The 14,425-nt window shown below is 40.2% G+C and overlaps 1 protein-coding gene across 3 annotated transcripts in view; it reads left to right on the top strand.

The window, feature by feature from the left end:
- Positions 1–14,425, top strand: part of RABEP1 (rabaptin, RAB GTPase binding effector protein 1) — a 36,752-nt gene that overhangs the window by 13,794 nt on the left and 8,533 nt on the right. For all 3 annotated transcript variants that reach the window (XM_082068148.1, XM_082068147.1, XM_082068146.1), the window contains exons 2-9: positions 1,809–1,937; positions 3,992–4,195; positions 5,437–5,597; positions 9,123–9,242; positions 10,376–10,511; positions 11,987–12,165; positions 13,125–13,250; positions 13,531–13,998. In XM_082068148.1, coding sequence (XP_081924274.1) covers positions 1,809–1,937; positions 3,992–4,195; positions 5,437–5,597; positions 9,123–9,242; positions 10,376–10,511; positions 11,987–12,165; positions 13,125–13,250; positions 13,531–13,998 — 1,523 coding nt within the window. The remainder of the gene's footprint in view (positions 1–1,808; positions 1,938–3,991; positions 4,196–5,436; positions 5,598–9,122; positions 9,243–10,375; positions 10,512–11,986; positions 12,166–13,124; positions 13,251–13,530; positions 13,999–14,425) is intronic.

Here is a 14,425-nt window from a genome sequence, read left to right as displayed (position 1 = left end):
ATCTCGTGTGTAACACAAGCTCCTGTTTGGGTTGGGCGCCGCTCCACCAGCTGCCCATCCATCAAGCCGTGTTGATTTTATACTTCATCGGTGTCGTTAAACATTGATAGCTGCATTTCTCTCCATGGCAGTGGGAGCACAGCGACTCTGGCAAGTTAATGAACACTGGCATTGCAAAATGGGTGTGTTGGTTTGGGGATTTTTTTTGGTTTTGGTTGGTTTTCAGTTGATGGCCTGCAATGGTCAACACAGTTTTCTTTTTCAGATCTATTACAGGCCAGGGTGAATTGGACCTAAATTCAGGGCAAGAAGTCGGTTGAACAGATTAAGCGCTGTATTTTGTAACATCAGATGCCCTCATAAGCAGCAATCAGTAAAACATACCTGTGCTTTTAAAATGCCCTTTTGTTTGTGTCTGCTTTTACTCTAAGTCATACAGTGCTATAAATAAATATAACTCAATCTTAGTGGCATTGACTATCCAGTGTTTTACCACTATAAGCTCTAGAACTGATTCCGCCGGTTTGCAAGTCTAAATGTCTGATGCTGCTGAAGTCGTGTAGCCTTTGTACTGTGTTTTCACTACTTGCTTTTGCTAGGAAGTGTGTTGGGTGTGATTTGTAAACACTTCTGATGCTTCAATATTTTGGGGGATCTATTCTGTGCTATATAGAGGCTATAACTGAAAAGAAGTGATTCAGCTTTGCACGACAGAGTTGGAACATGTCCATAAAATGCTTTTGCAGAACAGACAGAGAATTGTGCAGGGGAACACTGCTTGTCCAGTGCATGGCAGCATGGAGGTGGATTTTCTTCTAGTTCATCTGTCTGTTGTTTCTGTTTCCTATTTGAATTCTGAGGTGTGCAATATGAAACTGGCACCTAATGAGACCTGTGCTTCTTGAAGTGCAAAAGAGTTAATATTGCACATGAAGATCGATAGTATAGGGTTGGTGGTTGTGGGGGGGTCTTTATAGCATTATAGTGTAGTATTGTATGTTTTTTCAATAACCACCACGTAGTAAAAATCATTAGCTGTCTTGTGGACTTCCTACTGTTCCCCCTTTTGTTGTACCACCAGATAAGTGCAAATGTGGTGAATACTGGAAAACAGCGCGATGTATGTGCGCCTTTGAGGATTTTTACCTGCTGGAAATGAGTTTTTTCTTATGGTCAGTTATTTCTCCGTAGAGAAATACAGTGGGCATCTGGGAAACTTCTCTGATACAGTCTGAGAAACCTTGTTTTGGTGAACGTGCAGAACTGAAGACAGGAAGGATAATGGTACCTAATTTTGGGCTTACGGGTTTTTCTGTGCTTTGTTCCTCCAGAGCTGTTAGCTCAGCAGCTGGCACTTTGTTTTCTTTGACCTCAGCCATTGAGAACTTGGTGCTTTGTTGCTCAGCATTCACACATTGTTCCTGTGCCTGGTGACTAAATTCCCAGTGTTTGGGAAAGAAACACCAATAGTAATAATTCTGGCACTTTTTTTCCCCCATTTCTTCCTTCATGATATAAAAAATTCTGGTGTTCTTTGAGAGACTGATTGTTTTCTACACAATTCCCTACTACATGCACCTCTGGTGCTGTGAAGTTGTCTTTTACAATTTGGTGCCACAGTCTGAGAAAACTTATCTTCCTTTGTTGCTTAAAGGACTCTCACTAATTGTCCTGATGTACTATGGGGCAACAGCTGAGCTAATGAATAAAGATATTTTAAAATGAATAAGCCCCAAACCTCAAACTTGCACAATGGGTTGCCTTATTAACTGTTAGTGACAAACGTTATCATCTGTTTTGTTTTTTAGTTGCTCTTCTACAACGGGTAGCAGAATTGGAAAAGGTCAATGCAGAATTTCTGCGTACAAAGCAACAGCTTGAGCAAGAATTTAATCAAAAGAGAAGAAAATTTAAGGAGTTATATTTGGCTAAGGAAGGTAAGCTCTCAGTTTTCTTTATTATTCTAAAGTTTAATTAAACCTGAGTTTCAAATAATCCCTGCATGAAGAATAACAATTGTAATGCCAACTGTTATTCCCACAGAATCACAGAATGTTAGGGATTTGAAGGGACCTGGAAAGCTCATCCAGTGCAATCCCCCTGCCGGAGCAGGAACACCCAGATGAGGTTACACAGGAAGGTGTCCAGGCGGGTTGGAATGTCTGCACAGAAGGAGACTCCACAACCTCCCTGGGCAGCCTGGGCCAGGCTCTGTCACCCTTACTGAGAAGAAGTTTCTTCTCAAATTTAAGTGGAACCTCTTGTGTTCCAGTTTCACCCCATTACCCCTTGTCCTATCCCCACTTGCCTATGCACACCACATACTTTCTATTTTTTTTTTCTTTTGAAGTTGGTTAAGGATAATTAGGATTTGAGGGAGTTTTCATGCAGTATTGGGATAGTTGACTGTATACCCAGCATGATTGTTATTTCTGATTTGCCAAAAATGAAAGAGTGACCGTAGTCTTTTAAACAGACACATATTAGGAACAGCGGAGGCAAGGAGAGAGTACATTTCAGTAGGTGACTACTTAGCTTTCTAGAGTGAATTTTTAGAATTCAAGATTTGCCAAAATGGATAGGAGTCAGCAGAGCAACTCGGTGTACACCAAGAAACATCACCACTGAATTTTAGTACTGACATTCTGAATCCACGTTGTGCTTGTTCTCTCTGAACAGCAGCTGATCTGGTAAGTGGGAAGACGTTGCCAGGATGGTATGCTGGTTGGAATTTGTGGGTAGCTTTTTTGTGTAGTATTAATTTGTCTTAAATTTCCATCTGAGGTAGAAGGTAAGCAGACAAACATTATAAAAGTTTTAATACCAGCCAAGGGCATCTGTTTCAATAACACTCTTTATAGGAAAATGTGAACCATGCAAGCTCGAATATCTGATGAAGAATTGGAGAGTGGAGATAGCTACTGTTCTGAGAGCCAAATTGATTTATTTCTAATCCTGATGATTTTCCTGTTCTTAACATATGAAAGCAAAGCCAAAAAATAATGCATTAAGACTGCAGCTGCTTGTATAAGCTTATGAGAGCAGAAATACAACAGGCATAATGAAGATCAGATCATAGAGAAGACCTATTTCTTTGCGTTTCTAGAAACTGGATGAAAGGAGATCTAAAATACAAAACTCTGCTGGTGAGATCAGCAATAATTCTCTCTTTTTCAGAAGAGTACAGTTAAAAAATAGAAAATAAAAATAAATTGTGATGAGCAGGGAAAAAAAAAATCCGACTTTCATATGTCTGGAAGTGAAAGGATACCAGAGCAGAATATACAAGTAATTACAAGCAATTACTTTTTCCCTCCCTCCCTGTTCTCCAAGACACTTTTCTAAATGCACATTGGAACTGTGTCAGTCCATCCTTTATACTGTCGTTTGAGAACTAAGTAATATAAATGCTACAAGATCCTGGTTTTGTTACACAAGGATTAATGCCCTTTTGAGTACTCAGTTAGCTCAGGGTGAAATTAGTTTAATTTGTGGTTGTAATAATTAGAGACGTAGTGGGTGTTCCTGTTGAATGTTTTTAGGAGAAGCTTAGTTTTAGCAAAGCCACAGTAAAGAACAAATTAGGCTGCATAGTTTTTGTATGTGGGCTCTAGGTAGTGGTCATAGATGGTTTCTGTTCAAGAGATATGAAGCATTCTATCCAAATTCAGTTAAATAATAATGTACTAATTAAAAGTGCAGTTCACTTTCATCAGGTATATTAATTCATGGGTTATATCTACTGTGTCTACGTTGTGGCTGCATCTGTGCGAAGGTACTTTCTAAATAAAATGCAAGGGCAAGCAAAGTCAAGAACTAATGTTCCCTAACGATACCTGCTGATGTTTGTTCAGTTGTTATGGGTAGATGCTTTAATATCAGTGCTTCTTTCACCCCCTTGTTCGAGCACTGTTCTTTGCCATAGTAACTCTGGATACTCTCCAGATGGAATTGATTAATCAAGTTAAATGTAAATAACACTTCTTTTCAGAGGACCTGAAAAGACAAAATGCAGTGCTGCAAGCAGCCCAAGATGATCTGGGACAGTTGCGGACCCAGCTGATGGAAGCTCATGCTGAAATGGAGAACATCAAAGCTATCGCTACAGTTTCTGAGAATACAAAGCAGGAGGCTATCGATGAGGTGAAGAGACAGTGGCAGGAAGAAGTAGCTTCACTCCAAGCTATTATGAAAGGTAACCAGCAGGCAGGCTGCTGCTGCTAAGATCGGATTCCTCTTCAGTAGGTGTTAGTGATTTGTACCTGCTCTTGCACAGCAGATGGAGAGCTGCTTTTCATGGCTTGGCAAAACTGGGCTACAGAAGTGGCTGATGGAGCCACTCCCAAGTTTGGGAAAAAGGAGCTTGGCTCTTCTTCTCTTTTGATATGGGGATAGAATTTAGAAGGAGTTATGGCAATAGGAAGTCCCACGTTTATGCAAAGTATTTTTGAGGAACTATGAATGTGATGCTTCATCCTTCCATGAAGATAGGTATAATGCATGTAATTTCACCAGCCTGAAAACAGCATTAGGCTGACAGCATGATTCTCTTCTCTCCTTTTGTGTAAACTTAATTCTGCTGTCAGACAGTGAAGTGTCTCTCCAGTACCGTCACATGCACTTTTCAGGGTAGTGACTGAACATGCTGCTCTGTATCAGTTGTCTTTTTTTTTCTTGATAGTTCTGAGCTTTTCTTTGTGTTGCATGTTGCACAGCTGATGTTTCTGAGACAAACTATGGGCAAGGAACAAAGTGCAGATGTAACCTGGGGACAGACTCGTGCTACAACTGGCTGTTTTCTTAAGCTTCACAAACAGGATCACGTATCCTGAACCGATAGCCTGTTGACTGGAAGCAGTTGTTGCATCCCCTGATTACACTTTTTCCCCAGGGAAGACAGATCTTCATGTATATTGAGTACACAAACTTCTGTTTATTTATGATATATATATATCCATGAACCTAGATCAGGGTTCAGTTGTGCCACCTGCTGAATGAATGTAAACAAAGGCAGCTCCTTGCCTGAAGGGGTAATATTACTAAGAGGGAAATGAAAGCTATGTGAGAAGTTCTGGTTCTTTTGAATTTTGGAGTAAATAAGTAGTGTTTTGGTAGTTTGGATGGATGATGTGCTCAGAGGTACAAAAGGTGCTGCTAAATAGGATGTTAGACATGTACGTTGTTTTGAAATTAGGAGTTACACAGTTTGGGGGGCTTGTTTGTTTGTGTTCTAGTGATGGTACAAATTGAGATGCAGTTCCTTGGGATTTCTAACTTATGTAGTTGGGTTTTAGGGCAAGACTCAAAGGGAAGAGAGGAAGGGAGGAACTGTTGTCCTAGTTTTGATCAGTTAAGATAAATCATTGGAGATGAAGTTCCTAAAGCTCTGTTTTTTAACTTACATTGAAAATAAGTTTTGAAAATGCTGTTTTATAGAGACTGCTCGTGACTACGAGCTCCAGTATCATCACCGGTTGGAGCAAGAAAGAGCTCAGTGGAATCAATATCGAGAAAATGTGGAACGGGAAATAGCAGAGTTAAGAAGGCGACTGTCTGAAGGTCAAGAGGAAGAAAACCTAGAAAATGAAATGAAAAAGGTACGTTGAAATCTGATTCTTCAGTTTCTGTTTCAAGATAGACTTGTGTGCTTATACGTGGGTTCATTTCTATGCTGTAGTTCCTCAGAAATACATGTAACCTTGTTCTGCCAACTTTTGGCTCTTTGTTCATGGAAGTCATCTTGACAAAATCCTGCGTTTGAATCCATAAAGATGTTGTATCTGATTATGTGGATTCAGTAGGAGGATTGCACTTGAGAAGATGGGAAGGTATGGTTTTCAGCTTGTAAAAGCGGGAGGTCTTGTAAAGTCTCTTGTCATAATGTCTGGGCCCCTCAGTTCCAGAAGGACAGGGAACTGCTGGAGAGAGTCCAGTGCAGGGCAACAAAGATGCTGAAGGGAGTGGAGCATCTCCCGTGTGAGGAAAGGCTGAGGGAGCTGGGGCTCTGGAGCTGGAGAAGAGGAGACTGAGGGGTGACCTCATTAATGGTTACAGATATCTAAAGGGTGAGTGTCAGGAGGATGGAGCCAGGCTCTTCTCGGTGACAATCAATGATAGGACAAGGGGCAATGGGTTCAAACTGGAACACAAGAGGTTCCACTTAAATTTGAGAAGAAACTTCTTCTCCGTGAGGGTGCCAGAGCCTGGCCCAAGCTGCCCAGGGAGGTTGTGGAGTCTCCTTCTCTGCAGACATTCCAACCCGCCTGGACACCTTCCTGTGTAACCTCATCTGGGTGTTCCTGCTCCATGGGGGGATTGCACTGGATGGTCTTTCGAGGTCCCTTCCAATCCCTGACATTCTGTGATTCTGTGAGTTCATAGTATAAAAGTCCCGGCAGAGCGTTACCAACAAACTGCCAAGAATTATTTTCAGAAAACAATCTCCCTCAACTGAGAGAGTCTTTCCAATAGCTAAAATCTCAGCACTTTTTCATTATTTTATTTTTTAATCTGAATGCACTTAAATAACAGTTGGAATTGCAGTTTGCTCAGTTGAGAGAGCACCTGAACTTAGTGGCTTTACTATGTACCAGTTAACATTTAAAAGTTTAGTAGAGCAGATAAATAACATTTTAAACTATACACCTGGTTTGCTGTTGGAGCTGTGATGAATGTAAAGACTTCATAGCACAGTTGTGTCAAACTCTGAGCAGCAGAAGGATGCAGAACAGGGATTTTGCTTATAGAGAGAGCAAGAAAGGACAAACCTCCTGTTATGGGGTGTGCTTATTAGTCGGAAGAGGAGAAGTTGAAGGGTAATCTGATTTCTGTGACAGAGTTGGCCATAAAATCTGATATACAGTGAGGTGCTTTTATTGCTAAAGGATAGTGGAATAGATTTAGATGAACTTTAAACAGTTTACTCCTACTTTAAAGGGAGATTCTCGAATTGCATCTCTGTGTTTTCTGCATTGTCTCGTTTTTAAGGAACAAATTCAGGTACAGTACATGCCTGAGATTTCTCTCTTCTTCTGAAAGTGTTGGAGTAGCAGTGAAGAACATGCAGGATTGCCGTAGCCAGCTGTCAGGCCAGCGATGCCATGGTTTGTGTGGTGACTTGGACTCATTTTAGCATCTTCTTCAGCCGTTGTGCTGGGGAAGCAGGTTTTGCTGAGGCACGAGCGGTTGGAGTGCTTTGGTTTTGAGTAGGTGCTGAGTAAATGCAAGCTGATAACGTATAAAACCTTTAACAGTCAACTTAGTTTGACATAAGGTCCGAAGGAAATAAACATTTCAAGGATCGTACCTCTGGAAGGGTCTGAATAACACCCTTGCCACAGGAAACATGATGGCTGTGGCACCTCTCGCCACATGTGACAGTATCTTTATGTAGCATTTTTCAGATTAATAGATATACTCATTTTATTAAAAGTTTGAGTGGGAAGTTGAACCTCAATTTGGGAGTCTCAGTAATTATAATTTACCTCCAAAGGCAGACCCAGTGACCAGCGCTCATTTTCTTAGCAGCTATCAGCTCTTCTGAGTGTTCAGATCAGTATCACACTGACCTTTAATACAAATTCTTACCCCAAACCTCCCCCCACCTTTTTTTTTCTTTTCAAAGGAAACATTTGCGATATGTTGCAACCCTAGTGTCAAGCTTCAGCTCTGTTTACCAAGCAGTAAAAGCCGGGGTAATTTTTCTGTCCTGTGGAATTTGATACAGTTTTGTCTTTCCAGTTGGTTGCTGTTCAACACTCTGATTTTGCTTTCGGGGAACTTCCTGACTGTTTCTCTGAACTGGTGGGTTTCAACACGAATGCATTTGCTGCTCTGTATTCAGTGTTGAACCATGTGAAGTCAGACTTGCAGGAAATATTCCTGCAGTTATAATGAATAATTAGGAAAAAGCTTGTTTGACAGTCCTAAAAATGTTTGGGCATCTTTAGTCCATATGAGCTAGCTATAGGTAGCATTGAATGAATAGAACTCATACAATAAATGAAATATAGAGCAATTCTGAAGTTGAACTGCTGCTCCCATCTGTTTGAAAAATGCAACTGAGTTTCTGGCTGCAAATGCTGGGATGTGTGTGTGTGTGACACCGTCACATGTCCCTGGTATTGAATTCACTGCGTCATGGGCCGTCCCTCGCTTCCCTCACCCATTCTATTTGTACTCTCTGGACGAGCAAATTGGCAGTGACAAAATGCAGAAGTAGTGAATGAAACATGAATAAATTTAATTTTGTTTTGTCTATAGAGTTTTCTTTGAAGCTTTTTAGACCCCAAGAGCATTTGTATAATTGACACATGTTACAAGATTATTTTGTTTGGTCTATTAATTTTATGTTTAGAAAACTTCAGTGGTTAAAAATAATGTCTATTTTTCTTCCTGAAAGTCGTGCTCAGAATACAGTTGTCAGTAATCTTACCAGAAATGGAAAGTCAAATGAGTAACCTCTGAGACCTGCAGTCCAGTCTAGATTTAAAACAAGACATGAATGTTATTTTTCAGTGTCTGTCTTTGCTGATCAGGTTAGGAAAGGTGTCGTCTTGTGAAACTTCAGCTTTGGGACACTGTTCTTTGCCTTCCCTCTCCTCCCAAGTTCCTCCGATAGAAGACAGAAAACAATTGTGCAAAACCAACCCAAATGAGGTTGCTTAAATTTTCTGTGGCTTAAGTAATTGTACTGTGGTGAATATCTGAGTCTCTGCTTGCTGTTGTGGGGTCTATGGGAGCTGTTCCTTTCACTTGGAAAGTTTTTAGAGCATCCATGAAGGAAAGCCAGAGCATTTAAGAAACGGAGATGTCAGGACCCCTTTGACATGTGCAATCCACGCTATTTCTCATTTTAATTCTTGCTATTTTTACCTGGCTCTTTCTCTTTTATTTTCCATGTATCAATCTTTTCATTCTGTTGTCCTGCTTTGATCTTTTCAGAACGACTTCTCAAAAAAATTGTGGGGTTTTTGATAAATTGTCTGTATATAGTTTTGAAATATTTAGTACATTAACACCAAAAATTGATGCTACATTTTTCCAAATGTCCCTGATAATGGAAACTGTTGTGGTGAAAACTATGATAACGTGTTATTCATAATTTATTGCATTAACTTCAGGCCCAGGAAGATGCTGAGAAGCTGCGTTCGGTTGTGATGCCCATGGAGAAAGAGATTGCAGCGCTAAAGGAGAAATTGACGGGAGCTGAAGAAAAAATAAAAGAGTTAGAAGCATCAAAGGTGAGGTGGAGTTGTAATTGTATCCTGAGTTATATCTTGCACCATGCTAGTTTGATGCAGATAGGTGAAGTCACATTTTGTAAGAGAGAAAAGGGTGTATTGTGAAACTCTTCATACATAATACATCTCTTGTAGCTCAAATAACATATTTGGCCTATATATGTTCTCCTGTCTTTCTGTTTTGAGCGTTGCATTATGTGTGTGTGATCTGTGCTTAGCTTAAATTGCATGACTTCAGGTCTTCTAGTATTAAAAAAGAAAAAGCTCTAGAAAAGTAGCTGCTTTGCACCTCTCCAACAGCCCAGCCTTTAGATTATTGTCATGCTTGCAGCCACAGAAACATTTGCATCGACAGAAACATTTGAATCTACTTCCATTCAGCGTCTGCTGTATTTGCCTTCTTTTTGCCTTCCTATGTAACCTCATCTGGGTGTTCCTGCTTCATGGGGGGATTGGACTGGATGAGCTTTCGAGGTCCCTTCCAATCCCTGACATTCTGGGATTCTGTGATTTAATTTTCTAATCTGGGCATAAAACTGAAGCAATATCTGCAGAATTTTTATATCTTAAAATTTAAGCAAACCTCAGATTCATAGAATGGAATATTGGTCATTGCTGGCAAGAAATCAATGTAAGTGATTTATCTGGCATTCCTGTCTTCTTCACATATGTCAGAACCCTTATTGAACTTTCTCATCAGCTGTGAAGGGTAAATAATATCTATATCACTCTAAGATAGTTGCATTTAATGTACTGTTTTATAAAAAAAATACAAATATTTTATCCTGAAAGTCAAATAGGCTGAAATTGTGAAGTAACTTACCATGTGGATGTTTTTAAGACATAAAAATGAATATCTTCCTTTTCTTTTGGGTCACTTGCATTCTCATTTTAAATAGATGCTCATCACTTGCTGGAATTCATCCTCCTTTTTTTTTTTTTTCTTTCCCTTTTATTCCAAGCTGAAGGTCTGTCTGAGATTTGGTAGAACAGTGTCATTCATTTCACAGTCTAAAAAATTTTACTACATTGAGAGTCCATGCTTGAGTGTTTTCCTTCTTTGTAGATTCTTTGTGCTTTATATATCAAATTGTTCTCTCACTGAGATGGTGGATTTGTCTCTTTGTATTCAGGTTAAAGAACTCAACCATTATTTGGAAGCTGAGAAGTCATGTAGGACAGACTTAGAGATGTACGTGGCTGTTCTCAACACACAAAAATCAGTCCTGCAAGAGGATGCAGAGAAGTTGCGGAAAGAACTGCATGAAGGTACCTATCTAATAATAATAATAATAATAATAATAATAATAATAATGCTTTTCACTCTTGTACACTAAGGATGCAAAAAACAGCCTACTTGTTGCTTCTTTTCTGATCTTTTATTTGAAATGGATTTAAAGAAATGGTGGGGGGTGGAAGCAGTACTTGTAACCATGAAAGCCCTTAAAATGTTTACAGAAGAGTTGAATGTGGAGCTCTTTTATGATGGAGAAAAACAACAGAGCCATTCATTCTCCTGAGAGATGCTATTGAATTTCTGTTAAGTCCTTATAGTATTGTAAACTTCCTTCTTATTAAAGTGATTTTACTGGTGTCTTTTATTTGTGTACAATTATGGGCATTATTTCACAGAATCACAGAATGTTAGGGATGGGAAGGGACCTCGAAGGATCATCCAGCCCAATCCCCCTGCCGGAGCAGGAGCACTCAGATGAGGTTACACAGGAAGGTGTCCAGGCGGGTTTGAGTGTCTCCAGAGTAGGAGACTCCACAACCTCCCTGGGCAGCCTGGGCCAGTGTCTGGCACCCTCACTGAGAAGTTCCTTCTCAAATTTAAGTGGAACCTCTTGTGTTCCAGTTTGAACCCATTACACCTTGTCCTATCATTGGTTGTCACCAAAAAGAGCCTGGCTCCATCCTCCTGACACTCACCCTTTAGATATCTGTAACCATTAATGAGGTCACCCCTCAGTCTCCTCTTGTCCAGCTCCAGAGCCCCAGCTCCCTCAGCCTTTCCTCACACGGGAGATGCTCCACTCCCTTCAGCATTTTTGTTGCCCTGCGCTGGACTCTCTCCAGCAGTTCCCTGTCCTTCTGGAACTGAGGGGCCCAGAACTGCACACAATATTCCAGATGTGGTCTCACCAGGGCAGAGCAGAAGGGAAGGAGAACCTCTCTGGACCTACTAACCACCCCCGTTCTAGTACACCCCAGGATGCCATTGGCCTTCCTGGCCACAAGGGCACATTGCTGGCTCATGGTCATCCTGCTGTCCACCAGGACCCCAGGTCCCTTTCCCCTACGGTGCTCTCGAATAGGTCATTCCCCAACTTATGTCAATTTTGAATGCCTGGTGGTGGAATGGAGGTGTAACTGCGTGTGTGTGCCAGTACAGTGCACAATCACTGCAGAGGAATGAAAACACAACCTTCTGTTGAAATAAACAGGAACACAGAAGACAGTCTTTTGAAACCAGTACTAAAAATATAAACTATTAGAATTCATGAATGGAGTTGAGGCGTTAGTGTTCTAACTGGGAAATCTTCCTGTCGGTGTTACATCCCTAATCATGAGCCAAGTTTGGGAATTAAGAAAATGTCATCTTTCATCCTAAATAATTGTTGAACAAAACCTGGCTGTTTCTGATTAGAACAATAATTACTTTTATTTGTGAAAATGCTTCTCTTTGGAAAAGAGGTTAAAAAAAAATGTGGTTCAGAACGACTCTTTCTATTTTTGAACAGTCTGCCACCTCTTAGAGCAAGAGCGACAACAGCACAACCAGTTGAAACACACCTGGCAAAAGGCCAATGACCAGTTCCTGGAGTCTCAGCGCTTGCTGATGCGGGACATGCAGCGTATGGAAATTGTTCTGACCTCTGAGCAGCTCCGACAAGTTGAAGAGCTGAAAAAAAAGGATCAGGTTACTTGCTGCTTTTTTTTTTTTTTAGTACTGTAAATTTAATGTGCTATAACAGATATGGAAATCATATGCTGGAGACAAGTTATTTAAGTGTGTTAATATTTCAAAAAATGATAGCTGACAGTTCTCATAGAAGTTCTCTATTTAAATGACAGCCGACAGTTATAACCAAAACTCTCAATTTGTGCAAGTACTTTAATATTAATGTATGTAGTAAATTTAAAAGTAACATTGCCAATATTGTTAAATGAAAAGGTAATACTATCCAGAAGTTAATCTTGGAGGAAGAAACAGTCCCCTGTGACTCAGAACAGCTGGGTTAAGGATATTAGAATTGCAAGATTTCCTTCTTTTTAGGTTTTTCCAATACAGTGCTTAGCTCAGGCATAAATTAAGAACTTCATTTTAAATTAGCTTATGCAAATGGTTGTGTACATACTTTGAGTTAGTGTTATATGATGTCTTTTCATTCTTTTTCTATATGCTGTATTTCATAGTTTAGAGTGATAAAGGCACTTCACGTTTTCACATTTTGTTTTAATATTCATGATCGTATAATGGCTGTTAGTGGGGCTGTAAGTGACACAAGTATATTATGAGGTTCTGTACAATAGCCAGTGTAGCAGCTAGTTTTGTTACTTATTTGTTAATGCCTAGAATAAGAATTTTGATCTAGGTAATATGTTCTTTGAATAAAATTATTCTAGAAGATGAATTTGCCACTAAACTTGAAAAGCAAGTTCTCCTTTAAAGTCAGTTTGGGCACCTTGTGAAATAAACACTAGATTCTTAACCATAAGAATCCTTATGTAATCCTTACGTAAAGATTGGGTTTTTAACCAAAATAATCTTTTCCAGTGCTCTCTTTGTAGCTTCGTTTAGCGTGAAAGCTGATGTCACGGCTACTACGGCAAAACTGAATCCTGCTTACATGTTCTCTGTTGACCACTGATTTCTAGGAAGAAGATGACCAGCAAAGGCTTAGCAAGAGAAAGGAGCAGAAGCAAAAAGATTCAGATGATGAAACGAAAGCTTCATGTTCTCTAGCCCCTGAGGAAACCCTTGCCCAGCTCTCTAATGAAGAGGTAAAACAACTGGATGGTTCAAAGCAGCTTTGAACACTCGTGCATTCCTCAGGGTGTTTGTTACAAATTCAAATGCAAACTTAGTGCCCTTTATTCTCTATAGCTTATAATTCTTATTAACCAATGAGAAATCTTTGGAGTTGCACTTAAATATATAAATTCTTGCCAAAGCAAATTAAAATTTGCTTTTACCACGTCTGATAATTAGTACCCAGCATTTCTCTTGTACCATGCTTCTAGGACAGAGTATAACTTTTTCTTGCTTGTTTTTCAATTCCAGGTGCAGGTAAATAGCACCCATGGCTCAGTCCATTCACTGGATGCAGACTTGCTTCTTTCTTCTGGCGAATCTTTCAATAAATCTGAGAATGATATGTTCAAAGATGGACTACGGAGAGCACAGTCAACAGACAGTCTGGGGACATCTGGATCTTTACAGTCCAAAGCTTTAGGATACAACAACAAAGCAAAATCTGCCGGGAACCTGGATGAGTCAGATTTTGGACCACTCGTTGGAGCAGATTCAGTGTCTGAGAACTTTGATACAGCTTCCCTTGGGTCTCTGCAAATGCCAAGTGGGTTCATGTTAACCAAAGATCAGGAAAAAGCAATCAAAGCAATGACACCAGAGCAAGAAGAGACTGCGTCACTTCTTTCCAGTGTTACACAAGGAGTAGAAAGCGCTTATGTATCTCCTAGCGGTTACCGCTTAGTTAGCGAGACGGAGTGGAACCTGCTGCAGAAGGAGGTGCGTACCCAGGGCGTGCATCTGCGACAGGCTGCGGGGCTCTTCTTCGTGAAAGCTCTTCCTAATTTGGGTCTTTTCCAACCAAAATGCCCCTATGATTGTATGGTAATTTGTTTTACAAGGAGTCAGGTGCAGAAGGAAATACGTAGCATCGTATGTAGCTCTTCACTTCTCACTCTTGGAACACTTCTGTAGGTAAAGCACGTCTGATGTAAACCCTGCTAGCTGATTCTGTTCGTGGGAAACTCAGCTTTCCTAAATACATGATATTTTTGCAATTGGGGGATGGCCTGGTAGAGGTAGCTGTTGATCTTGCAGATACATGAGAAGGTGAAAAAAGTTGGGAGAACTCAGAAGGGGAAAATAGGAGGCTGAGGAAAGGACACTATAGTGCAACTGGGGTGACTAGGAAAGCACAACGATTAAC

This window comes from Streptopelia decaocto (genome assembly GCF_964273445.1).
Source record: "Streptopelia decaocto genome assembly, chromosome: 18".
In the NCBI taxonomy this organism is placed as follows: Eukaryota; Metazoa; Chordata; class Aves; order Columbiformes; family Columbidae; genus Streptopelia; species Streptopelia decaocto.
Note: the sequence above shows the minus strand (reverse complement) of the source record. Positions and strands in the feature narration are given on the sequence as shown.